We start from the raw sequence: 24,998 nt of genomic DNA, 5'->3' as shown, positions 1-24,998 counted from the left end.
TTCACCAGGTAGCGTACCTGCTCAGCTGAAGCCACAGAGCGCTTGTCCTGGAAGTCGAGTTCCTGCAAGTAGTGAACCTGGAGCACAGAAACTACGAAGCGCTCTTCGTGGAACTTGAGTTGCACCAGGAAGTACAGGATCCAGGAGGTAGAGAACCTGGTACTTGAAATCTGTGGAGCGCGGTTCTCGTACGTCCTCTCTACTGCGCGGTTGTTTCTGGACTGAGGAATTCGGCTAGCTGATTTTCGTCTATATAGATCGATGACGTCAAGAGAAAAAAAATTTTGGGTGACGTCACATTCTGAACATCCGAACATCCGACATCCAAACTTTGGTTTCGAACTTTAATATTATCTATGACTATAACGTATGATATGATGTCAGATGTACGATGTATGATGATACGATATGATGTATAATGATTTTAGTTTTTACATTTCAGACAAGAAATATGCACTTTATTTTCCCTGTCGATTCCAGACTCAAGCGGCTAGGCCCTTCGATGGTCAGCCGTTGACTAAAGATATATTCTTCAGTTAATGGGTCAGCTAATAACGCTGCCGTCCTGCGACAGTTGGATATAAAAGCGTCTATGAAATCGAAAAAAACATAAATTTTGGAATAATTCTTTATATGTACATCTTGTCTTACAATTTATTGTAGTTTCATTCGATTCTTCAACTTCACTAGCTATAATTAGATTCCGCCAAAAATAAACGGGTATCGTCAACCTAGACTATCAACAATCCCCATACAAAATGCTGAGTAAAAATGAATTGTATAATTGTATGTATAATTTAGAAATATGCCGCATAAAAAAATGTTACGTAGATTATGCATTCTTTTGATCACATTGGAGCTAAATTGTATTACTCATCAGTTTATGAATATAGTTGGTAGGCCAATGTATGGATCCACATTATCTTTTTGTGAATTATTATCGCAATTTGAACATTTGTTCTTTCAAGACCGGTTGCGCGATTGCAAAACTTTTTAGCTGATAGGAATGTGTATGTATTGCAGTATTAATAACGTACATACATTGCTCTATAGATAACTTCAAGTGTACAGAAGAAATTATTTATAAAGGGCATCATAAATTGTTATTACAATTATGGATACTGGCTATATCAACATTTAATTAATATCTGTCTTTTTGTCATTTTCTCATCGATCTGTAACCATTTTTTTAAGTAAAAATATCAATAACTGTGTTAATAGCAATGCTTCGGTAACCTTAGCAATCATGATTATAGTTTTTTCAAGATTTACGTATTTCCATTGTATGAAAGAATAATTTTTTCCTGAAAACTCAAAGCATAGTGATCGTTATTAGCTTGACTCTGTCTGAATGAAAGTAGTGCACACTTCGTGAAAAACATATCCCAACGTTGATTTTGTTCAGAAAATTTGAACACAACACATTTGTTATTCTCTTTTCTACGCAAAAAAATTGCTTATAACTATATTTCATCGTCGTTCGTGATATTGTACATACATCCACATAGGTATGCATAACAGCCTGGCAACAATCTATTCAACATTGGCAAGAATACTAAAAATTTGATAACAATGTTTATTACACTGCGGCTAAGTAGTAAATATTTTGCATCATGAAACTTGCAATAGAATCATTGGTATTTATTCTTGTACAGTTGCTGACCAATTGATTACTAGGTACTAAAGATTATAACCACTATTAGATGCATCCTTGTTCTAATATACATAATAATCATAGTTTACACTTATGTATATGTACATGCAGTTAGCAGACTTATGCTTATTCGTCAATAATTAAAATACATGTATAAAATTGAAATCACCATATAAATAAAAGTTTTTGACTATATACTTCGGCATATAGGTACGTATATTACATGGATACAGTTTTTACCAATTAATTAATAGCCGTATCAATTTACAACACAGACGTTTAGGATATATGTATAAACTAATGGTCCATGCATTTCATGAACATTCCTGATTATTATTCCTGTTAGGAGCAAAAATACAAAAAATATGACATGATAAAATGAGTGTACAAAACAAAAAGTACAATTACCTATTACTAATTTTTTAGGCCAATTATGTGATGTAAAAAATCTGCCTCTTTTGAAATAAGATTAGCTGGTACTTTAGATTCAAAACTACGTCAAATACTGGCTTCAGTTGATTCAAAGATTTGAAAGCCAGCATACAGTAGAATCGATTCTTTAAGTGACCAAAACTTAACAGTAAAATTAGTTTTTGAAACTTCCTTCTAGATCGAGTGATTCGACGTCACGACCGAAATTCGGTACGTAGTAATTTTGGTATGGCATTAGTAAAGTGTCTACATCTACTGACAAAAGAAGACTTTATGTTAAATAATGTAATATGATACATTTGTTCCTTTTGGATGCTTTTTTGAACTTTAATACCATATACATTATACATATAAATGGTCAAACTCCGTTTCGGATAGCTGTCGAAGAACGAGTATGAATAGATGTGCAATATGTGCATAATATAAGCTTATTAATTTGACATCCATGTACCATTCGTGTCAATCTTTGCTCAAAAATTGTGCATATACTGATAACTGTTACTAGCGAATAAAATTATCTGGCTAGTCATTGCTTTAACTAGTAAATTGGTATATTTCATTGATAAAAATCTTTTCTTGTCCAAAACGAAGGTTAGTTGTAAGTTTCAACCGGCTTAAATACCGAATGAGAGTTACACAATATCGTATCAGTAGATATACTATACATACGAATAAATGAAGTTAACTTTATTGTTATTAAAAATAATTACGATATTTATTACTTCAAAAGATACGTTTATCCTAATCTGCAATTTACAACATGAAACTATCATCATAATTTGTTTTTATTTTTATTCACTATTTTCAATTAACGCAGTTCTTTGTAAAGCACCATTTACAAATCCAATGAAAAAAGTGCATATCTGACGAACTATTACGCAGAGCAACTCAACATGAAGTTGTAACTCTTCATTTGATAAATAAATTAGTATTCAATTATTAGAATTGAGTTATTAGTGGTGAAACAGTTCATGAGTAGTTATCAAATAATTTTTCACAGACTTAAATCTCTTCTCTGATGCTTTGGCTTTGATTAGAATGATTTAAGATTGACGCTTGTTTGACATTTTTTTTTTTAAATGTTCCATTAATTAATTTATTGGAAGACAAATAAATTTCGTACCGCAAATTCGGAGAAAATTATTCAGTCTTGTTCCATTGTTTTAGTTCCTACCATAGTTGCTATTTTTCTAGTAAAACCAATTTAACATTGTTGAAAAAGAGTTTCTGGATTTCGAGTAATTTCAAGTATAAACTATCGTGTGTCTATCTGTTAAAATTAATTTACAATTATTTGCATCATTACTAAAGCAACACGTTTCATAGTAAACATTAACAAATAAATATGGAATTGTTTATAAATATTTCTCAATATTCGTTATGAAGTTTCACTCAAAAAGATTTGATATAGTGTGTGTATGTACTTTGGATAATACAGCTAGTACGACCTAAGTACTGAGCTCTTCACTCAATTTTTTATTGATTGGTTAAATTTTTTTGTACGCCTATTATGATCCAAACACAAAATAAAAAAAATTATTCAGAAACATGACTACAAAGGTGTGTTCATATTACACGTACACTTGACGTGTTACATTCTAACCAATTCTCATCGAATTTCGTGTTCGAATCAAATAAGCGTCACTGAATCTGCCAAAAACTAAGATGTTAAGTGTATATACTTATTCGGGCGAAACTTTAAACTTCTTTCGTTCAACACTTGCATTTGAATTTCTTAATAAAAACTATCATCAAGTAAGAGGGGTTGGTACGAAATATTATTAACTTTAAGCTATGTAGAAGCCGATAGCTCTTTGTGGAGAAATGTTTCAATATCGACTCGACATATCGGACATCGCTTGTTGGTGCACAGCCACTGATCAACGCAGTCCACATGGAATAGATGCATGCATGGGAGCCTCCTTAACATACCAATGAAAATATATTCATTACTTTATATTTCAATCACAAATACTTCCTATACATAGATTATAGGTCTTCAAACTAATTTTGATAGACCGATATACCTTGATTTCTGATATTTACAAAAGCAAGCAATCTTCTTTTCTGGTACACTACCAATTTAGATAGTTACAACGAAAGTTAAATAAACGATGATATACTACTCGGATTGGGAAAGTGCTTAAAAACTATTAAAAAGCCGTGATCGCATGATCTGTATTCGATAAGAGAAAACTGCGTACTTACCTAACACTTTCACAATCTTCAAACTCTGAGAGACAAATAGTACACTTTTCCACAGAATCCTCCCCATTCTCTACCTTTTTCACCTGTGAAAAAACAAAAGAATATAAATGAAAAATAGTTTACCTTTTGAAATTTTTCTCAACACAAGCAGCTCACCATATCAATAATCACCTTAACGATTAATACCGTGGAAAAACAGTCTCACAAAAAATAAAAATATACGATTTGTTAAAAAATTAAAAATATATGACTATGCTTCGTCACTTGATATAACAAGCCCGTATTATTTAGTAAAGTTATTTAGTACTCAATCAACTTACCCGCTTGTATTTATGCGGGAATGTGTGACTTTCAATAGATTCTTGTGTTGCTCCGCAGCTAATATGTGTCAAGCGTCTTTGATCGACGACATGCATAAAATGTTCAAGACGTGCTGACATGTGCCGTGCTTGATGAAGAACATCCGGCAGTGCTAAGGCCGAATACAACATATCCTGGCCTCCAGGAGCTCTGCAGTTAGGTAGCACAGCAGCAGGATGCTAATTTACACAAAAATACCCTAGATTTCGCAGTGTTCTCACATTCAATATTTGCACAACACACAAATTATTCAAATGATTTTCTCAATTCGTTGAATAAAATGGGGGAGGTAATATAACAAACAGTTATATGCCAAAAGAAACCATAACTTCTGTAAAGAATCCCATCTAAAATAATAGTCATTTTTATAATTACAAGAAATTTTTTTTTCACCCGAACTCACCATGTGAGAACCAAAACTGATGTGCAGATGGTGAGGAATTTGTCGAGACCCTGGTGGATGATAGTGATACATGTGGTGATGCACATGTTGGTGTACTGGCATTGATGAAACCATCTCAGGTCCAGGTTCCATGGGCTCCGGTGGATGAATAGGATGCATCTGAAAATATATGAATATGTTGTGGTTTCAAATTTCACAATGTCTTGTAATTTTTATGGATGAAAAAGGCGATTTCTACGCAGTAAATAAAATGTTCAAAAGTTAAAATATGTACTCATGCCGTAAGTAAAAAATAATTTCGTCAGATTTTTATTGGCTTTGTACTCTTTTAATCGAATGGAAACCTAAGTAGTAATTAATTACCATAACTGGCGGTGGACATGGACTACCAATCATCATGTTTGGAGGCAGAATTTCTGGATGGCTGTAAACCGTAGGTTGCTGTGGTGATGGCGGTGGAGGCGGTGACTGATAATTCTCATTCAATATTGCTCCATTTCTGCCACTGCAACGAGGATTCGAACTACTGCTGCTACTGCTGCTGCTGCTGCTGCTGCTACACAAGTGCATACTAGGTTGTAGCACTTGTGCATTTGGTGTCATGCATCTAACCAAAGTAGTATCAATAGTGAACTGATTATTGGACAATTTTTTGGCAGCTGCGAAATTTTTGCGCTATGTGTGGTAGTCATATGGAGCAATGTAAATACAATTTTTCGTATTCCAAATACAGCAGGATAGGCAATAAGATGAAACACCTTGTATATTTGATCAGTATGAGCATATAAAATTTCTGCCAGTGAATGAAGTAACTTCACTAATGTTCCTTCAACTTCATGTATAGATGAGTCTGTTCAATACATCTTTAGAAAAATCAAACAAGACATACCCATGATGAGATGATCTTGCATTAAGCCTGCGACGATGCATTTCTTGCATATGCTGTTGATTTAACCATAGTTGTTCATGTACAGGATACATGCGAGGTGCCGGAACTCCTATCGGCGCTTCTGCAACAATAAGTGTAGAATAATCCTGCCAGTGCACAGAGGATATTACTTTTTTACAATAACATACTACTTAAGTGTTATTGTGGTGAGAAAATACAATTTATAAGGTAAATTTTGCAAAAGTTGAATTACCTGGATGGTAATTGGGGTAAGTAAAGTTTGTGTAACTGGAAGGAATGACAGGTGGCCTGTGATGAGCATGATATGTCTGAGAGTGGTGGTACATATGAGACCGATGATCTGGAGGTCCATGCATGCAGCAAGAATTGACCCTGAAAAAAATTGTGAAATGTAAGATAGTGTAAATTATTGAAATTTTCATAATAGTGTATCATATGCACCTGTGAGCATTGGGTAGGTACCAATGAACACGATCTCCACCAGAATTTACGGCTGGATCACTCTGATGAACTTGTGGTGGGCTTTGTTCCTCATCCGATTCTGTTGTAAGATCAACCACTGGTACAGTACCAGCTGCTTGGTTTGCCGTTTGTGAGACACCCTTTAGTTCAAATTTCAGGCTGCTTAATAGAGTGTAATCAAGATCATCTCAAAACTTAACATACAGGAAGATATTTCCAGCACATCGTCATCGAGACAAGTTCCGACATTTGAATATTGGAGAAATAATGCTGAATGCAGGGTAGATTTGGAATTTAGTCGCAAAATGTCCCATAAAAATAATGAAAATCAGTCTAATCAGATTCAAGCTTTTCATAGTTTTTACTACTGTTTGTAGATTGTAAATTGGTACACTTAGAATGTCGAAAAACCTTTACTTTGTTATGATTAACAGTTGCGAGCACTTCCACAGTGTCCTCTTCATTTTCACTGTCACTGCTAGATGACCAATCCAACTGTAAATCAGGAGCTAATGGTGCATCGTCGTTTCCTAAAAATTTATGTGATAAAATAAGATTCATTCAGGGGAAAATTAGAAAATGACAACTTAAAATTCATACTCAATGGATGTTTTGGATGTGATTGTTGAGATCGCTCTGGTATTGGTTTAAACTGTACTTGTGCAGGACATAAAGTAGGTTCATCAGTATTAGCATTCTGAATATCATGTGGTCCCTCGTCTAAGGCACCTCCATTTTGGTTTGCAGAACCAGTTAAACTACAGAGATTCAACATATATGCACGCTTCAGGTATAAATTAAGAAATTTCAAGCCAAGTATTATAACTGGCACGAAAATAACAACTATTTTCAGGGATAAAGAAGGGTTGAACTATTAGTATTTTTTTTTCATTGTATATTAATAAGTGCAAACATTTGTCAATATATAGACTAAAAAATTTGAGAAATTTTATTTTTAGGATGGCGAATTGTACTTGTCTGATAAGCATTAAATGTAATTTTACTAACCTGTAATCAACAGGATGATCTGATACTCTAGATGGGCCAGGTACACTTAATCTGTCGACATGCTGAACACTTCGCAGTTTTTGTTCCTCACTTTTCTTCGATTTGTGTTGAGCTGGAATATCTCTTTCATGTAAAATTCTTTTTCGGCGATAATTTTCACAAACTCGTTCCTCGCATAACCCGCCATCCGATTGTGACTCCACTGTTTCTTTCCGCAAATTTCTACCCGGCTTATTTTGGCACATATTACAGTTCATGCGTCCTGCGTGTCGATACTCTCGAGAATGTGCATTGCGTTCTGTAGATGGAAGATATGGCCAGAATATAAGACTGTTTTCAGAGCTCGAGTGACGTGCTTGACTTGGAAATGGCTCTACTGGCACTACATCAGCCTCTTCTATATCACTGTCAGCAAACAAATGCTCATACTCCATTTCATTTCCTGTTAAGAAACAAAATTTGAACCTCAAGTTTGTCCCTAGTTTTCGTCCCAGATTACACAGTTGAAGATGGTGTGGTTAACATAATGAAAAATTGAAGAAAATTAAATCACTATTTAGAATCCTTACAATCATTTGATAGTGTCGAGTTTTTAAAATATGAGTATCTTTTACTTTCATACAGTTGATTACTGAATTTCAGATAGTCCTCAACTCAAATAACTAAGATAAATAATTTCTCTTAAAAATGCATCGTTAGGTGAACGTTTCGAACTTTAATCATATTTTAACACTAACTATACCGGCACTTCACATATACCTATTCTTACTGTAATGAAACTGGTTATTTGACCAAGCCTGGTACGGTTAGTATTAAACTGAACTCAACTGCATACAAACCACAGGTTAATACGTTAAAAACCGCAAAACTATGAAAAATTATATCATTTATCTGCGTATTGATATTAAACTAAATTATTACCTGCAGGAAACCGTGATTGTGGTAATGGATCCACCGTGGAGGTGAAAGCAGTATCAAATATATCAGCCAAAGATGCAGAGCTAGAATCAGCTGAGGTTGCAGCAGATTCTCCACCAAATAAACCGTTCCTATTTTCCGTCTTTCCTTTATTACGCCACATTTCTTCAGAAGGTTTGCCGTCCTCCATTCTGTATGAGAAGAATATGATTAGTAATTTGTTACATTGCGGTTAAAAATGAGGTGACAAATGTTGAGAAATGAAAGAACGTCTACATAGCAAATAGAAAATTGAATCAGTAACAAATCTTGTTGAAGTAAAGTAGATGCATATTTTTAAATGTTAAGGAAGTTGGCAATTTATGCAAATAAATCATATTTTATAATTGTTTACAAAACTAGGTATCGATTTATTTATAAAATTTTTACTTCTCAAAGTAAAGCATTCTTTTACTTTTTAAAATAATTTCTTTTTATGCGGAAGCCATTTTGCATTGAATTGATAGACTTTTGATCCTGTGCACAGCACACAACAAAACAAATTTCACAGAATTGAACTTTTTCCTCAAATCATTGTCTATGCAGCAAGCATTGTTCAACAAATTGTTGCACATAATTTTTTTCGATATATTACCGAACATAATTTTGTAGAGAAAATACGAAGCTTGAACTGTTTCAGTTAAATACTACGCAATCAACATGGAATTGACAGTCTCTCAATCCAGTCTTACTATCTGCTTATATATTTAGTTACATTCGAAGAATGATTTATATATTATTACCAGAATATCTTCAATTCGTATATTTATTATTATACAAGTTCAGCCATTATGTAGCTTTGCAACTGCTACTCAGCATTAAGGGTTATGCTTTATTATATATTTCCATAGGATATCTAATGTCAAAACATTAGATTGCGTTATATTTGTGTACAGTAATTGGGTCTGAAACTCTGAAGCTAGCAGTGCAGCATACTACTCGATCGAAATATGTACTGACTAGGCAATAACTCAATATTGATTGGTTAGTCAACTACAAGAAGTTGACTGAGAATAAGAAATACAAAAATGCATGTGCATGAAAAGACATGAAAAATTGGGTCAATTAAATGATTTGCAGTAATTCATTGATTAATAAAAATTTGTAACATTTGCCAATTGATGCAGTTTGCAATAAATCCCATCACTCAATTTTTCACCTCCAGGTTCCATAAAACAATCTTACAATTATTGTAGAGCAAATTAAAAATTTATTCATACCTAAATTTTATGGAGTAACTTAGACAATATATTACCAAAGTATTTTAGGTCGTATAAGCCAAAGTTATCGGAATTAGTTTTTTCAGACTTGCGTCAATCCTAGACATAAGTAGCAATGAGGATAACTTTTGTTCAAGACATTATGAATCATGAATACACATAATTCTATATCACTTTGAAATCGTGCAATATAAGCTGGTATTACATAAAAAGAAATTGAACAAGTAATCAATTTGATATTGTATCAACAAAAAATTATATTCCTAGTTACAAAAATTAATATACCACAAGAATGAGGAGGTAGATGCAAATTTAAAACAAGTGAAATGATGAAATTCTTTATTGAAGCTTGAACTTTTAAATACAAGATGATACGGAATTCTGATATGAGAAAATCAGATTTTGCAGAAGCCAAAGAAGCCATAATTGAGTGATGGAAACTGCCAGGAGAAAAAAAAATTGCCAGACGTCTGAATTCTTGGCCCTGATTAAATAACCGGCGAGTACGTATCAAGGTGAAAGACAAAATAAATAAATTAGAACAACGGATGAACCTATAACAGGATAAAATTAATCAGGGAGGCGAATGATTCATTGAGTGGAAGATCCACGCCTGGGTAATATATTCGTCCGTCCGTGAAAATGATTATACGACCTTATAACTGTATAGCTCAGGTTTGATTACCCTATTAAAATCAAATAATGGTGAAACAATAGATTTTATTCAGGATGTACACGACATACTTGTCCCTCCTCTGGTGGATAGAATAATGTACCGAGATTCCCGTTCTTCACCTCATCATTATAAGCAAAATAATTTACAGCTACTATTCGTCACTTGCGTATGAACTATCAGCGCATTATAAAGTGGAACGTGTCACTTGATTACTCGGAATTTATGTAATTTGCTGTCTGTACATGCATAAAAATTTAGCTACGAAGTGTGAATACTCTTATGTCAGTAACAACAATAAAACTAGAAGTAAAAAAAATTTACACAGATCCAAGAATGGCTAAACAGCGGCTATAGCCAGGCAAGCAAACGCGAACGACGCCTGTGCCGTGAAGCTTGCAACTACCGTGCTCACTTTTCTTTTTTGTGCACCAACTACGACATGACGACCGCCCACAGTACTAAGCAATCTCATGGGCGAACGCAGCCTTACCTCAGCTCCACTCTGCTCTATTTCAATCTTCAACTGTCTGCTTCATGATGGTTTCAGGTTAAACGAACCTAACCTACTTAACCTGATCGAATTCCCCGGTCGCTCCACAGGTTTTCACGTGTGGTCACCCTGTTCCGTCGGGTAATCACTTGTTTTGGGAGTGTCCATATTTTAGCCTCCCCGTGTCAAACTTAAGAACTTTCTTCAAAAACATAAAGTTACTAGAGATACTGACCTGCAAGAAATATTTCTAAAAGGGTCCACTCAGGTTATCACGGTCCTAGCAGATTTATAATTAGGAATAATCTCAACTTATGACTATGCGCCACGCGCATTTGCCTGTTACTTTATACATCTCTGTGTCTCTGTTCAGTGTTTTCTTTTGTTGTTTTTTTTTCCTGTCGTGCTGTTACATCCTTCCTGCCGGAAGCTTTGGAAACGAATATGCATCAGGGCACATCCCAGAGGGGGATAGAGGAGTAAAATAAATAAATAAATAAGTAAATGATTAATATAAAATAGGGTTAAATATAATCTAATAGTTAAATAAAGTAAGAATAAGTTTAATTAAATACCTAAGGATCAGCATAGTTCTTGAAATTCCTGGATATCCCAGGAATAAGCTAAGAGTACGTTGGCGCTTCTTTTTCGGGGGCATAGCCATTAGGAAGAAGAACCTGACCCAATCAACACGAGACGATTCTGTAGTAGGTTGGAAACGTGTTGTTTGTTGTTCAAACAAAAATAATCAAGCACCGTAATGAGCGCGTACGGTATGAAGCTAATGAAAAAAACGTACGTAAAATTTTTGCCTAGTACAAATGATAATAATAATTATTATTATTATACACCTTTTCAATTTCTGTATATATCTTATCATTAAAAATTTTGAACAGTACTTTCATATAGGTTATAAACGTTGGAAAAACAAATAAAAGTTTAATATGTTTCTTATTTTTTCGCTATAAATTACAAATTTTGGCGTTTTCTGAAAAAATAATCAATTCGAATACAAATTTTGATTGTGATTTAAAAATTAATTAATACACCCAATCTTTCAGATATCCTTACCCAGCGTCTGTGCGTTGTCAAAAGTGTTTGGAAATGGGTCACTGGAGTTATGAGTGCAAAGGCAAGAGGAAATACGTTCACAGATCTTCACGAACTACGCAATTAAAAAAGGCAATAAAACAGCAAGAGGTGGAAAAATTGTAAGTTCATGTTTGTCTACTGATACATCTTCCTAAATTCCAATAGTTTTAATTTTATCATTTCCTCTGAGTATCCGCTATATAAGATTGTTCTACAAAAAAAATGGTATTCGAATCTGCATTTCATTTTTTCAATCGCCATCTTTAGTATTTTTTGACCTCATAACTTTTCAATAAAGTGACTCGTCTAACAATTTTCATAGGGAGCCAGAGATGACCAGTGAAACTGTGAAACAGAAAAAAAAAATTAGAAAGGAATCAAGTAGTACAAGTGATTCAGATAGCTCAAGCACAGATAGTAGCAGTTCAGACAGTTCTTCCTCCGATGATTCGGATTCCAGTGACAGCTCATCTAGCTCGAGTAGTAGCAGTGGTAGTAGTAGCAGCACCTCATCCAGTTCATCAAGCAGAGATTCTAGTTCCAGCGAAGGTACCAAATCCAGCAAAGCAAAAAAAACGAAAAAATGTAAGTTTAAATTAGTACATACGTTCAAATTAGTACCTACTCCTGTTGTAACATAGGAATGAGTTCATTCATCATTCTATATTGCGAAGTCATTCAAATTATTCTAATATTCCAATGAAGAGGACATGTTTTCTTGTTATAGAATGAAAAAAAATGAAGTTTTTGGATAAACAAATCAAGCCTTGTGCAAAAGGAGTGACGAGTAGCAAAGTAGAAATGCGTCAAAAGATTCCATTTACATTTTTAAATGTATGGAATCTCATATCATCGACAATCTATTTTTTATCACTTTTTTTACCATTGAATAACTTCACAGTTATTTTACTACTATTAATGTATTACTTAAGGACTTAAATATAATAATGCTATGTCAACTAATCATAAGGAAAAAAAGTATATTTAAATGAGTAAATTTGAAATATTTGCTATCTGCACTATTATTATTTATTTAAATTCCAAATTTCTAAAAGACATTTATTTATTTTCCATATGACCATTAGGCTTCTTTGTTTGGTTAATAACGTGACTGTCAACAGAACATTTACATACCATGCCATCATTATAGTTGGTCAAAAGCCTGTTAGTATGTGCCCGAAGACATTCAATAATCTAACGAAACGTACAAGGCTGTAGATACTAATTGGTGATACAAACTATAATATTTGTCATGAACTAGGGGCTTTGCTCCTGCTTGCATCGCGTATCGTTCTGTTGTGGAAGATGGATAGTTCGTAAATGTACTCGTCAAATTGTATCGTGAGCAGTCTGGCAATATGAAAATTGTAGCCTACCATCCCCACCATTACTCTACTGAATTTACCAAGGAAAACCCGGCTGAAACGAGGATGGAGATGAATGAATAAATTACCAATTTTGTTTATTTCTCAGTCCCCTGGAGCAATGGGGTGATAAGACAGAGCCTGTGTTAGTTTGATAATCATAAGAATGATATTGGTGACAACCCATTAAAAATTAGTCTAGTAGTTTTTTATTTATACTGCACACATATGCAGCTGTCTCATTATCATACTAATATTAGCACAACATTGTTCATTTCTTAAAAATGTTATGAGATCCCGTTTATGCAGCATGAAAATACAATTCCTTTTATATACATATTATATAATGGGATAATTTTTCTCCAATTTTTCGTTAAAATATATTCTATACAAAAAAATATTGTTAGTCTCTTAGCCAAGCGTAATCTTATCTTGGGTTCTGATTTTCGAATCTAAAAGCTATTATGTATATTGGTCAGCAGCTACTTCATAGAATCAGTCATGTAGGATCCTATATAATAACCATACCAAAATATCATGTAAATATATGGCATACAGAGAGCTATAGGGACTCATCAGACAGGATACTATTCAAATCCATACATCTGTTTGTAAAATATTACAACTCACTAATGATTTGCAAAGAATGTATATTATTTTTTCATGATCTTAAGCATTGTTCGAACTGATCTGTTACACACACCAAATCAATCAGTAACGAGTTCAGCATTTTCGTTGAAAGTTTGATAATCAAATATTTCAACAGGTTCAGTTGCACATGCATTTTTCAAGACAAAAAAATGGTTTGTGAAAGAAATAGATCACAACTTTTGGGAAGTTGTAATATTCCGAGTGACTTTACATGACCTGACTATACCAGAAGTTTCCTACAATGCCTCATCCAATATCCTTGTTATGTTAATGGCGAAAGTTTATGGTTTGGCAGGTGTCAAACAGATTAAGAAATTCTTGCAGATAATCGGTACATGCATTACTTCAAAGTACCGTTGTTTTGGTAAAAATCGTAGTTTCAAACAAGTCCATGTAAACAAAGCTCTATTAATTTTATGATGAGGAATATTGATGTCTTCGATATCTCAGTGTTTCGGTATTTCAGTATCAGTATTGCAAGATCATGCTGATGCCGTTATATTGTGCAAAGAAATTACCAAACAATCTTCGGTATACCTTTTTCCATATGATATCAACTGACCAGAAGTCACAGCATGATGGGTGTCCACCAGGGATTGACAGTGGTGTTCTCTTGGCAGTGAGCAAAGGCTACAAATACATTGAAGAGCTACCACCATAAGCCTGTTCTCCATCCAGATGTAGCCAAATATATTGAGTTGATATTTAGAGATCTAATTGTGACAGTTACAATGCTATGACAGAAGATGCACACCAAATTCAAACGGGAGCTTCAACAACGTACTTTGGTAATAGCACCCGAGATCAACCATAGCAGTTCACACATTGGAAACATTGCCGCTAATACAGCGACATGAATTTTTAACTCCGGGACCAAATCAAAAGGAAAGCTGATTGGTACTGCGAAGTAGACGATGAAGAGCACATTCATATCAACCAAATTGAAACTAAACAGGCGACCCGTGAAGAGGAATTCAGTGTAAATAGGTAAGAATTGATGCTGGAATAGTACTTTATGACCCTGGAATCACTGACGGTAAATTGAAGAAAAAAAATATATCTTGCACATAATTTCTTGGCCAAACGTTGAACTCAGTTATCTTAAAACATCAATTTGGAAGTCGATTCTCAAAATATTTCGAAAATGGTTCGACCGATTTGCTGCAATTTTTATACAATGTTTTGTAACATTTTTTCTTATTCACACGGGAGAATTTTTTTTAAAACCCTGAGGGTCGAAAATTATGGACGACGAACGAACATCATGTTCGAACTGTCGGCATTTCTGTAAAAATAAGTTTCAGGATAGAAATCTACCATCACGGACTACTCTATGTATTATATTTTAAGATTCCCTTTGAATTCTATGTTTCAGATGAACCGACTGCACGGATTCCTGGGTCCATGAGGAATACGTTTTACGTTGGACAAGATAACAGTGATTCCAGAAAATGGGTTCCTGTAAAAAAAAAAAATTTATACATGCACCTGCATGTATACAGCTTTCAAATGAAAAAATCTGATTCAAATGGAATTATTAGCTTATGAGATAAACATTCCCGAAATTGCTCTTGCGGTCTACTGGTACATTACCCCTTGATAATCTCCATCAGTCTCCAGTAAAAATACTTCTTTTATATCAAAATTATAGCAGTGTTATAGATAGCAAAAATAACTCTGTATTAATTACTACGCGTTGATGGGATGATAATAAATTCAATTCTTGAACATCATAATGCTACAATACATACATACTATTGATCTCAAACCTACCCTTTTCAACACAATGTCGATTTATTTATACATTAAAAAGTTTGACCCAAAATTCCTCGCTCATATTATTGTGAAGGCACCTATATATCAACTTGAATGTGACTAATATCAATAATAAAATGTCCGCTCAAATGAATTCACTTATTTTCTGAAGATTGATTTTGACATTGTGGTATAATAAGATGAAGTGTATTTATAAAATTAAAGCCTATTACATATCAAACTAAGGCCACTTTCTTCAACTTATATCTTAAAAGTTATATTCTACTGTCAATTGGTTTGTTCGTGCTAGCTACACTTTTTATACTTTTTACACTTTTGTGTGAGGATACCATCACTATAATATATTGTGAAAGTGTAGATAGTGTAGTTGGCAGGAACAAACCAAATGCTTTCAGCTTCATCATTAAATATAATAAAGAATATAAAAATATGGATTTCAATTTGGATAGCCATGAATCATCATTACAGTCTAATGCGATGTTAGTATGCTATTAATTTACTAAAAAACAAATTGGAATATTGTTTCTATTCAAACTCTGAAAAAATATTACCCTAATAATGTTTGATCATGTGAAATATACAGTATTCAAAGCACTTACACTCCAGAATAGGCATTGCGCTTCAGGGACGACAGCTAATACTATAGAAATGACTATTTTCTGCTTTTTTTTTCAACTATCCAAGGGTGCTTCATCACAGCAGGTAGTGGAATTCTGTCAGAGCTCTTCCTTTTAATCAGCTATAACATATCAACAAGTTAACATGTTAAAAATATCCGAACTACAATTTGAATATGAAAGCAGATACTTATAAAAAAAAAAAGGAATTGTTGCAATATTAAAGTACAGGGTGAATGTAGTAGAATACTCAAATAAGTAGACTAAATACTTTGCGACAATTCACTGGCCCAAATTTTAACATTCCAGAGCACAGGTGGAAAGCAAAATTATGCTAAAGTACATTCGTCATCTATGTTACAAAATTTGAGCATTCTTGTTCATACCTTCGAGATAAGGTCTCGTGCACCTAAAGAAACATGAGCTGGCCAGTGGATAATGCAGCCCTTAATTTTGTTGTATGTTTCTTCATGCGTGTCACTGAGAAATGGTGGCCTCCCAACTAAAAATTCATAGCACAGAATTCCTAAACACCAGTGATCTACGTATATGTCATATGTCTGTCCTACTACCATCTCTGGAGGTAAATAATCCAATGTGCCGCACATAGTGTTGCGCCTAAAAGAATAAATGTGGTTCGAGTGAATTAGGAAAAAGGTTCCATTTTTTCCAGGTGATAGAGAAGCTCTATATTCGTGTTCATGTGATTTAATTAGGAATTCATTTTAAACAGCTAATTTCTCAAAAGACTTTCTTAAGACTCAGTAGAGATATTTTCTAGAGATCATTGCTAAAAGTACCAGCTGCTTCTATGCTTTCATTGCTCTACCATGTTTGACATAAGTTATCAGATAATATCCTAAGTATGTCATGCAATGTTACTTACTTTGACGACGGAGCATGCACAGACCATCCAAAGTCTGCCAATTTTATGTCACCTTGAAAGTCAAGTAACAAGTTCTCAGGCTTAATGTCCCTATGTATCACATGGTTTTTGTGACAATAGTTCAGGGCATCTGCTACTTGATACGTGTACTTGGCAGATCTATGTTTGAAAATTAAATATTACTCATAAGAGATCTAAACTATATAAAGTGGCTATGTGATTTGAAGTAAGATTGAATAGATTATTATATTTTTTAAATTACTAACAAGTGCTCATTGAATCTCTTTTCAGGCTGACGCTGCATTTCCCTGTAAAGTTCTCCATTTGCAGCAAACTCCAATACTAAATAGATGCGTTTAGCATCATAAAACCAGGTTAGCAAATGGAGTATATTTGGGTGCCTGAAATTATGTTGAGCATTACAATCTGCAGATTTATGTTTCACTTTAGATTGTGAAAGATTATTTCCAAACAGCTAGTAAGCCAATTTTAGAGGCAAATTAATATTGTTTGTGGATAAGTCAGAATAAATAGCTCATATAAAACTATGAAGTTTTGACTCCTATAATTCATTGTACACAAAAATCTAAAATACAATTTCCATAATAAAATATGAAAAGTAGCTGATTAAATCTAAAAAACAGTAAACAGTCAATTAACTCAGTGAAATTGGTGCTTTCACTTAAAAAAAGTAGATGCTACAGTACAATTACCAAATTAGAAGCCTATATTTAATTTCTATGCTAGTTTTACATACCTCAGATGTGATTGTATTTCAATCTCACGCATCACTTGTTTCTCTACTCGTCCTTTGACTAACTCGCATTTATGCAGCATCTTGAGAGCCACCATGTAATGGGTTTTCTTTTCTCTAGCTAAATATACTCTGCCAAATTTTCCTCTCCCCAATGGTGCTCCGATATCAAAATCGTCCATAGCCCACTTAAACCTAAATGACAATATACCAGATAAAATTTATTTCAACAAATATATAAACAAGATATCAAAGTTCTACTGCGCATAAGACTCAGCGATTCGAATTCGTACAGCAAACAATTTCTCATATTAGATTAAATTCGCATGCCCTAAATGTCGTTGAACAAAGAATAATAATAGAGAATAATAATAACAGAAAAATACAGAACATAAATGTTAGTGTATCGCACAAGGAATTCATAGTTATTTACCCTTTGCCACGGTACTCGACTTCTCTATGCATGATTTCAACCATTTGGTTAATCCCATCTCGGTATTCCTCAGGAATATCATCACTTATTGTAGCCATATTTTGTCTACCTCTAAAATCTATTAAACTGAATCATATAATTAGGATAAAATAAATGTGAATAATAAAAAGAAACCTAATATTATTAAGTACAACGAAAAAAAAATACTATTCACAGAAATTAAATAAGTGCAACCAAATTGGTATATAAGGGCTTAAAATTGCAAATTGGTTTAAAAATTCGATTAGAGTTTAAATATTATCTGGAGTCTCAGGAAAATACTATCCATAACTTTCTTTGATTGACATAGCACCTTCAAAGGTTTGAAAACTGCTGTTCGTAAGTTATCCAGTTATTAATCATATTTCCGTATTAATATATAATCCATCAATGCATATAACACACAAAAGCCACGTACCAAATAACTAAATCAGCTGTGGCAGATTAAAATCTTCAGTATTTAGCAGAACAACCGATTCGAAGCGTCACAAATTCAAATTCGTCTAATAACTGACAAATGAGAAGTGAACGCAGCCAAACCCAAATCATCATTTCTGTAGATAATCCTCATGCTGGGCTGAATATACCTACCTAAGCAATGCCTGCAACAGCAAGAACCATTCGAGGTCACCGCAAGGTGCGCTAGTATCGAAATGCCTGTTTAGCGGGTAATTTGAAAGGAAGGAAATCTGAAGAAAACATCAAATTATCCACACAAAGGCTGACAAGATTTGTTAATGGTAAAAAAATTGTATAATTTATTCAAAGTGTAATTGTGTAACATTACATCGTTCATATCCTAAATCCGATTCCTTCCACAACTGCTTTTCTGCCTACTTCTGGTGAAGTCAATACAGACATGCGACTCTGAAAAGGACAAGTAACTGATTTTGAAAAAACATCCCAAAGAGTTATGATGACTGAAAGTACTTTGAAGTTTCAAGGCTAATTTTTAGTATTGAATATTTTGGTTAAATCATTGTCTATATGTTAATGACGTATACAAAATTAAGACACCGTCACTTCAGTCCAGTGATTCTATAGACACACCTTTGGCTTTGGTTCTCTCGTATTCATGTACCCTATAATCATTGATTTTGTTGAATGGCTCCATAGTAGATCTCCAACAAATTGTTGGGGAGAATATTTAATCGCTATAGTCCCACCAAGCTTTTGGTCAAGTCCCGTTAAGAAGGGCGACTCTAAAATGGAAATGTACAACATTTAACTTTCCTAAATAATTGATTATTCACACGAAAATATGCAGACATCAAGGATGCAATATCATGAAGTATTACCAATGAAATCATTCTTCATCACATTGTGGAGTGCAGTGGTTGGGCAGTTGGAGCTTAAAATGCCCTCAGCAATAGATCGAGCTAAAGTTGCAGAAATTAAGTGCTCTCCACATCCGGATGTACTAGTTGCTACTGAACAATCTGGGGAACCTCTCGCACTACGTGCCCATACGCCGCAACCCCAGACCGCGGCCTGAAAACACAAAACATAAAGCTATCGACTAAACTCTTGAATTTGCCTGTGATGAATTCGGTAATATTGTATCAGTTTCACAACGGTTGAGATAGAGAATGTTCAATTTCATTAAGATTTTAATTTTTTTGCCTGCCCAACTCTGCCGGGATGCTTCAAAATAATACCGCCACTGGAACATGCAGATGCAACATTTCCATCTGTATCAACGCATATGGCACCAACTGTATCCATTTTTTTAGTAATTTGCTAAAAAAAGAATATACGTCTTCTTAATTTAAGCTTTCTATACACAAATCTCTTCAGGTACCAAAAGAATTTACCTTTTGTACATTTTCACAACTGAGAACTTTCCTCTTGTAGTGTTTATAGATCTTTAGAGCCTTGACAGAAATTAAGTCTTCCACAGACGTTGTTTGCAAACCTTTTTCTTTACCCCATAATTGCGCTCCATCTCCAACTAAGAAACTATAACATTATAACTAAGCATTTACACTTTTGTACACTTTAATTATCTCTGGTTTAAGAAATAGCTATCAAACAAAATGTAAATCTTACCAACCTGGGGAAAATTCTACCATGTGTGAGATTGCCTGACTGCTGGTTACACAATAGCTTGGCAGCAGCGACTGGATTTTTTATGCCACCAACAGCTCCTACAGCTCCAAACTGTAGTGTTGAACCATCCATAACACTGGCGTCACATTCAACTTTTCCTTCAATTGTGAGATTTGATCCATAGCCAGCATTTGTCAATGGCGAATTTTCCAGTATAATTGTAGCCTCAACTACGGCATCCAACACATTTCCCCCAGATTTTAAAATACTGGCTGCCTGATAAGATGTGTTGCATTATTTGAATTTGAGAAATGAAGCTGGAGTATATTATTTTTAAAATGAATATTTCACCTTTTTACATGCTACGCAGCAGAGTTTTTCATACTTTTCTTTCAGAGTAAGAGAATGTTGACCAGCACCTTAAAATTCATAGAAAACTGGATTTAATCATAATTTTTGAAAAATTATCCTAAATTAAAGGCGACGTATAACCTAGAAATTGGCACAGTGAGCAACGTTCTGTTTATTTATACGGCATTCAGGTGCGATAAAAATGATCATGATTAGTTTTATTAGATTTCTGTAAGAGTGGGAAACAATGTATGTATCAAAGCTTGACGGACGACTCACCGACATGTACTGCAATCAAACCGTTTCTGGAGCTGTCCATGTCCATGTGGTCTGCAATACTATTCGCAGCCATTAATTTCTCTGTAATTCTGTACGAACTAATAATTCAGTGATTACCAGGGTTATGTTTTCTTATTTTGATGTAGAACATCACGCAACAGCAGTATTCTACTGCACCATGTGTATAATGGATGGGTATATCACAGGGCAACAGCTGATGCATCTATTCCAATCACAATGCGTGGGACGCGTGAAATTATGCGCGCTTTTACAAACGACCTTCACAAGATGATTTTTATCGCTTTCAGCACCCATCAACTAATCGTGATTTAACGCTCTTATTATTGTATTTAAGTCATTTTTTTGAAAATTTCCACAGTGCCTTTCACTTTGACTTCATATCTGCATTTATTGTTTATTCAAAAATAGATATTATAACTTGTGGTCATGTTTCATGTGTAATATTTACCGAGGATCAGAGATGGAATGAAAAATAGTAGAAAAAATGTATGAACCCGAAATAAATAATAAAATCTTTTATTGATATTACTTCTGATATCTTAAGTTCAAATGATTCTTCGATATTTTCATTACAACATTGCATAGAAAATTATTCATTACTCAACAGGACTTTTTCAGATTTCATCTTCAAAATTTGGCCGTATTCAAATGTGTGAATAGGAAAATAATTCACATGAGTTGAAGAAGCGTGATATCACAAATGGGAGATCGATGTAGTACTTGGACTGTTCGCTTCTGTGCCATTCAAATTAATTTCTTCACTTTGGATTTTATTGAAGTAGCCAATTGTGTTGACTGAAGCTTTTACCATAAACGCTAATTACAAGATATAAGCATATGTTTCACCATCCCAATCTGCCTGCATTTTTTTAGTTCGACAATATGAATAAAAATAATAATAGCAAATTAACAATTGTCGATAGATAATATCTATTTACCATTTCAAGTTTTCATTACAATATTTCATTAATAGTAATTGATAGTACCTTTGTTCAAGATTGCTGGGTACACAAGTAGTCAAACATGATTACATACACGTCGGAATTAGAGTTTTTTGTGTGGCTATCTATAGAGAGCACGAAGCAGAGAAAGAATACAATATTGTAATACAGTTATTCATCGGTTAAGACCTTAGATGATAATCATTAACAACAATAATAATAATGATAATAATAATAAATCATTATTTATCATATGGTATTCATTATAATATATCATCGTTATGTACAGGAACCTATATAAATGATGGAGCAGTTTGGGCAGTCTGTAAAGTTGACAGAATGAAGCAATTAATTAAATCATTCTATTGCTTTGGGGACGTGAAATGTTTGGATAAGAGCAGCTATGAGTTTGTATTCTGATTTCAAAGGCGATGCCATTGATGACGAATGTGGTATTACATACAAAAAGTATCGATCGAGAGATCATTATATCACATGACGCGCATAATACCTATTTAAATTACAATACATATCATTAGAAATATTACAGCTTGTATAACAGAAATATTTTCTAATTTGCGATATCATGAACCAGTTTTAAAACTGTGAGTTATTGTAGAAATTAAAAGAAAATAGTTCGGTCTCATATATTATGCATGAAAATTAATAGCTACAGTGTAAATACATAGTAGCGTTATATTATTTTTTTTTTTCAAATATTAACTTTTATTTCATCTAAATTTTTTACTTGAATAGTAAGTAGTTCAAGCAATACATATTGTTCAATATTGCACAAGTTTACAACCCGCCGTCGGGTTTTCAGTAATCCCTTGTCACCTTTGCAGACCTACGGATCACTGATCCATACTAAAATTATTATAATATAGTCATGACTTTATTTATTTTTATTTTTCTTGTCTCTACCGTAATCTTTTACGTAAATAATAAATACTTTCTTATACATTAGATTAGCGTGGAAATACCGCGTTGCTATAGGACAGTTATATTTGTGGAGTATCTTGTGGCTTTTGTAGGGATATGTTAGTAGCATTACGAACTGTATTATAATGGCTTAACATACTTATTTGGTTACAATCATCAATAAGTAGAGCAAAAAAATTTACATTATTCTAATAGCTCATGGGATTTGCATAAAAAAATAAGTATCTGTTAACTCAAGAAAAGTGAGAATTTCAAATAAAAGAAATGAAAAATGAAAAAGGTAAAAAATTATAATGTGCCGTAGGAAAATTATAAATTTCATTTGAAGTTCTTAGGGGCCATTCATTAATTACGTAAGGACGATTTTGGCAATTTTTGACCCCCCCTGCCCCATGTAAGGGCACATAAGATTTCTTGAACTCTCCCTCCCCGTCTTACGTAAGATTCTATCCAGTTTTTCTGAATAATTACAATAATATCAATAAACGGGAAAAATGTATAATGTTTATTTACAAGATTGAAAATGGATAAAAATGAACACATTTAAGAATTGAAAATTTTAGTAAGCAATAAAGTTTTTAAAATAAGGTGTAAATCCAATTGTATATTATAGAATGAAAAACGGCTAATCGGCATCGAAATGGAAGTAGATTTCTAATGATAAATTTCGACATATAAAATATTACGTAAGAATAAGTTTTACCCCCCCCCCCTCCAGATAAGGGCACGTAGAGATTTTTTACCCCCCCCCCCCGGGACCCTTGCGTAATTAATGAATGGCCCCTTATTACACGGAATTTCAATTTTTAATTGGCTGCTCTAACTTTTAGAATGGTATTATTTGAATATTTGAATCGAAATATGTTTCTTTTCGTCCACCTTATATAATATTATTATTATGATTACTATTATGATGTATATAATATGGGACAAATCGTTGTCTGTAAAACTTTAGTTTTAACCATGTAACTTGGTACACAATCAATTTTATTAAAATGACTAGTTTTTAATAACCTTTCTTTTTTTTGTTTTTTTCACGTTGAATTTCTTCGATTATTAAAATAAATTTGATTGCTTGATATAGGTAATCGTAAATTGTTTTTTCACTACAAGAAAGTAATACGTCGTACACTTCGAATCTTACAGTTTATACATTTACACGAATCTTTGCTGCAACAAGCATAAAATGGGCAATTTTTTGTTTGAGAAAGCGAGATCAAGAAGGTTTATGGACATTTTAATTACTATCTCTACTTTATAAGTCAAGAAAAATATCTTTCCATACTTTCGTGACAATTTATGTAGTATCAGTTGAAGCATTTTCTAAATTGGTGTATTTAATACTATTGTTCATTTCCGTCTATGCTCGTTCAACCGGGAAACATCTATTTGACTGATAGAAAATTTTGTAGATCTAAAAATTATGTACAGTACAATTAGCACACCATTTCTCAAACATAAAATGCACGGATTCAGATCTCTAGCTCACAGCTCACTGTATGAACAGACATGTACGGTTGTGCTTTCGTTACAAGTTTTGATCCAAACTTTACACTATTTAATAACCGTTTAATTCCAATAAATTTGAACGGTGGGTTTTGCCAAGACTAGCACACTCGTCCAGGTCCGATAAATATTCTAAAATTATTTACTACAACATTTCCCCCCATATTTCTTATGCTGGGGTGGAGAGGGAGGGGGCGCTAAGAGTATAAAGCCAAGTGCGACAGATACCAGATTCAATTATGGAACTAGCTACCGTGTGTGTGTCCACTAGCTGAAATTTTTTTATTTCAGATCTAATTCATGTGTTAAGAGCTTTACCCTACGATTCAATGGTCTCTCGGATTATTACATTTCTGGACAATTTGCTATTGGTTTCATTGATATCCGTAATAAAGGAAATTATTCGAATAAGTGCACCCGTAACAAAGGTACGAGCAGTTTAACTTTTATCGTACGGTAGTAATACTATCTATCAATTCGTTTTAATTAATTTTTTTGGTGGTTTTTTGTCTTTTTT

The 24,998-nt window shown here is 33.6% G+C and overlaps 4 protein-coding genes across 16 annotated transcripts; 1 reads left to right on the top strand and 3 right to left on the bottom strand.

The window, feature by feature from the left end:
* Positions 1 to 1,620: 1,620 nt before the first annotated feature.
* On the bottom strand, positions 1,621 to 11,444 carry LOC124179575 (E3 ubiquitin-protein ligase Arkadia). Of its 6 annotated transcripts, none has more exons than XM_046564111.1 (13): positions 11,356 to 11,444; positions 8,359 to 8,546; positions 7,438 to 7,879; positions 7,030 to 7,187; positions 6,847 to 6,959; positions 6,409 to 6,569; positions 6,200 to 6,339; positions 5,947 to 6,067; positions 5,421 to 5,664; positions 5,058 to 5,216; positions 4,615 to 4,833; positions 4,295 to 4,377; positions 1,621 to 4,008 (listed from the first exon to the last, which is right to left on the bottom strand). In XM_046564111.1, the coding sequence occupies exons 1-13, from the start codon at positions 11,442 to 11,444 to the stop codon at positions 3,879 to 3,881; spliced, it is 2,247 nt and encodes a 748-aa protein (XP_046420067.1). In that variant the 3' UTR covers positions 1,621 to 3,878. The 6 variants fall into 6 exon arrangements, with proteins under 6 accessions (XP_046420067.1, XP_046420068.1, XP_046420072.1 ...); XM_046564112.1 differs by having other exon boundaries at positions 5,947 to 6,064; XM_046564116.1 differs by lacking the exon at positions 11,356 to 11,444 and adding an exon at positions 11,016 to 11,084.
* Positions 11,435 to 15,633, top strand: LOC124179577 (zinc finger CCHC domain-containing protein 10). 3 transcript variants are annotated; one of them, XR_006870105.1, is made up of 5 exons: positions 11,435 to 11,575; positions 11,842 to 11,991; positions 12,195 to 12,457; positions 12,600 to 14,874; positions 15,263 to 15,633. XR_006870105.1 is itself a non-coding variant. In XM_046564123.1 (5 exons), coding segments are annotated over exons 1-4 (450 nt in total). In that variant the 5' UTR covers positions 11,435 to 11,540; the 3' UTR covers positions 14,455 to 14,874; positions 15,263 to 15,633. The 3 variants fall into 3 exon arrangements, 2 of the variants coding, with proteins under 2 accessions (XP_046420079.1, XP_046420078.1); XM_046564123.1 differs by having other exon boundaries at positions 14,453 to 14,874; XM_046564122.1 differs by having other exon boundaries at positions 12,195 to 15,633.
* Positions 13,603 to 18,926, bottom strand: LOC124179576 (aurora kinase B). Of its 5 annotated transcripts, XR_006870104.1 has the most exons (8): positions 18,811 to 18,895; positions 18,354 to 18,471; positions 17,924 to 18,115; positions 17,433 to 17,567; positions 17,167 to 17,325; positions 16,667 to 16,898; positions 16,263 to 16,402; positions 13,603 to 15,346 (listed from the first exon to the last, which is right to left on the bottom strand). XR_006870104.1 is itself a non-coding variant. In XM_046564121.1 (7 exons), the coding sequence occupies exons 2-7, from the start codon at positions 18,449 to 18,451 to the stop codon at positions 16,316 to 16,318; spliced, it is 903 nt and encodes a 300-aa protein (XP_046420077.1). In that variant the 5' UTR covers positions 18,452 to 18,458; positions 18,811 to 18,926; the 3' UTR covers positions 13,603 to 16,315. The 5 variants fall into 5 exon arrangements, 4 of the variants coding, with proteins under 4 accessions (XP_046420077.1, XP_046420075.1, XP_046420074.1 ...); XM_046564121.1 differs by having other exon boundaries at positions 13,603 to 16,402; positions 18,354 to 18,458; positions 18,811 to 18,926; XM_046564119.1 differs by having other exon boundaries at positions 13,603 to 16,402; positions 18,354 to 18,479; positions 18,811 to 18,905.
* A 204-nt stretch (positions 18,927 to 19,130) lies between these two features.
* Positions 19,131 to 21,359, bottom strand: LOC124179493 (threonine aspartase 1). Of its 2 annotated transcripts, XM_046563922.1 has the most exons (8): positions 21,072 to 21,359; positions 20,793 to 20,860; positions 20,446 to 20,717; positions 20,207 to 20,351; positions 20,016 to 20,132; positions 19,691 to 19,883; positions 19,443 to 19,594; positions 19,131 to 19,259 (listed from the first exon to the last, which is right to left on the bottom strand). In XM_046563922.1, exons 1-8 carry the CDS (start codon positions 21,142 to 21,144, stop codon positions 19,185 to 19,187), a joined length of 1,095 nt encoding a protein of 364 aa, XP_046419878.1. In that variant the 5' UTR covers positions 21,145 to 21,359; the 3' UTR covers positions 19,131 to 19,184. The 2 variants fall into 2 exon arrangements, with proteins under 2 accessions (XP_046419878.1, XP_046419880.1); XM_046563924.1 differs by lacking the exon at positions 20,016 to 20,132.
* Between the last annotated feature and the right edge of the window lie 3,639 nt (positions 21,360 to 24,998).

This window comes from Neodiprion fabricii, chromosome 4, assembly GCF_021155785.1.
Source record: "Neodiprion fabricii isolate iyNeoFabr1 chromosome 4, iyNeoFabr1.1, whole genome shotgun sequence".
In the NCBI taxonomy this organism is placed as follows: Eukaryota; Metazoa; Arthropoda; class Insecta; order Hymenoptera; family Diprionidae; genus Neodiprion; species Neodiprion fabricii.
Note: the sequence above shows the minus strand (reverse complement) of the source record. Positions and strands in the feature narration are given on the sequence as shown.

What these genes read in the sequence shown, in the direction of transcription:
- LOC124179575 (XM_046564111.1), bottom strand. Translation starts at nt 11,444, where the DNA reads ATGGCTATGCCCCCGAAAAAGAAGCGCCAACGTACTCTTAGCTTATTC. An exon ending in TACCTACCCAATGCTCACAG is followed by an intron (nt 6,340 to 6,408) that starts GTGCATATGATA and finishes AATTTTTTTCAG; the next exon opens with GGTCAATTCTTGCTGCATGC. An exon ending in TTACCCCAATTACCATCCAG is followed by an intron (nt 6,068 to 6,199) that starts GTAATTCAACTT and finishes TTATTGTTGCAG; the next exon opens with AAGCGCCGATAGGAGTTCCG.
- LOC124179577 (XM_046564122.1), top strand. Translation starts at nt 11,541, where the DNA reads ATGAGCGCGTACGGTATGAAGCTAATGAAAAAAAC. An exon ending in ATGAAGCTAATGAAAAAAAC is followed by an intron (nt 11,576 to 11,841) that starts GTACGTAAAATT and finishes CCAATCTTTCAG; the next exon opens with ATATCCTTACCCAGCGTCTG. An exon ending in CAGCAAGAGGTGGAAAAATT is followed by an intron (nt 11,992 to 12,194) that starts GTAAGTTCATGT and finishes CAATTTTCATAG; the next exon opens with GGAGCCAGAGATGACCAGTG.
- LOC124179576 (XM_046564121.1), bottom strand. Translation starts at nt 18,451, where the DNA reads ATGGCTACAATAAGTGATGATATTCCTGAGGAATACCGAGATGGGATT. An exon ending in GAAATACAATCACATCTGAG is followed by an intron (nt 17,568 to 17,923) that starts GTATGTAAAACT and finishes ACATAATTTCAG; the next exon opens with GCACCCAAATATACTCCATT. An exon ending in CACGAGACCTTATCTCGAAG is followed by an intron (nt 16,403 to 16,666) that starts GTATGAACAAGA and finishes GATATGTTATAG; the next exon opens with CTGATTAAAAGGAAGAGCTC.
- LOC124179493 (XM_046563922.1), bottom strand. Translation starts at nt 21,144, where the DNA reads ATGGCTGCGAATAGTATTGCAGACCACATGGACATGGACAGCTCCAGA. An exon ending in ATCCCGGCAGAGTTGGGCAG is followed by an intron (nt 19,884 to 20,015) that starts GCAAAAAAATTA and finishes TTGTGTTTTCAG; the next exon opens with GCCGCGGTCTGGGGTTGCGG. An exon ending in CGAGAGAACCAAAGCCAAAG is followed by an intron (nt 19,260 to 19,442) that starts GTGTGTCTATAG and finishes TGTCCTTTTCAG; the next exon opens with AGTCGCATGTCTGTATTGAC.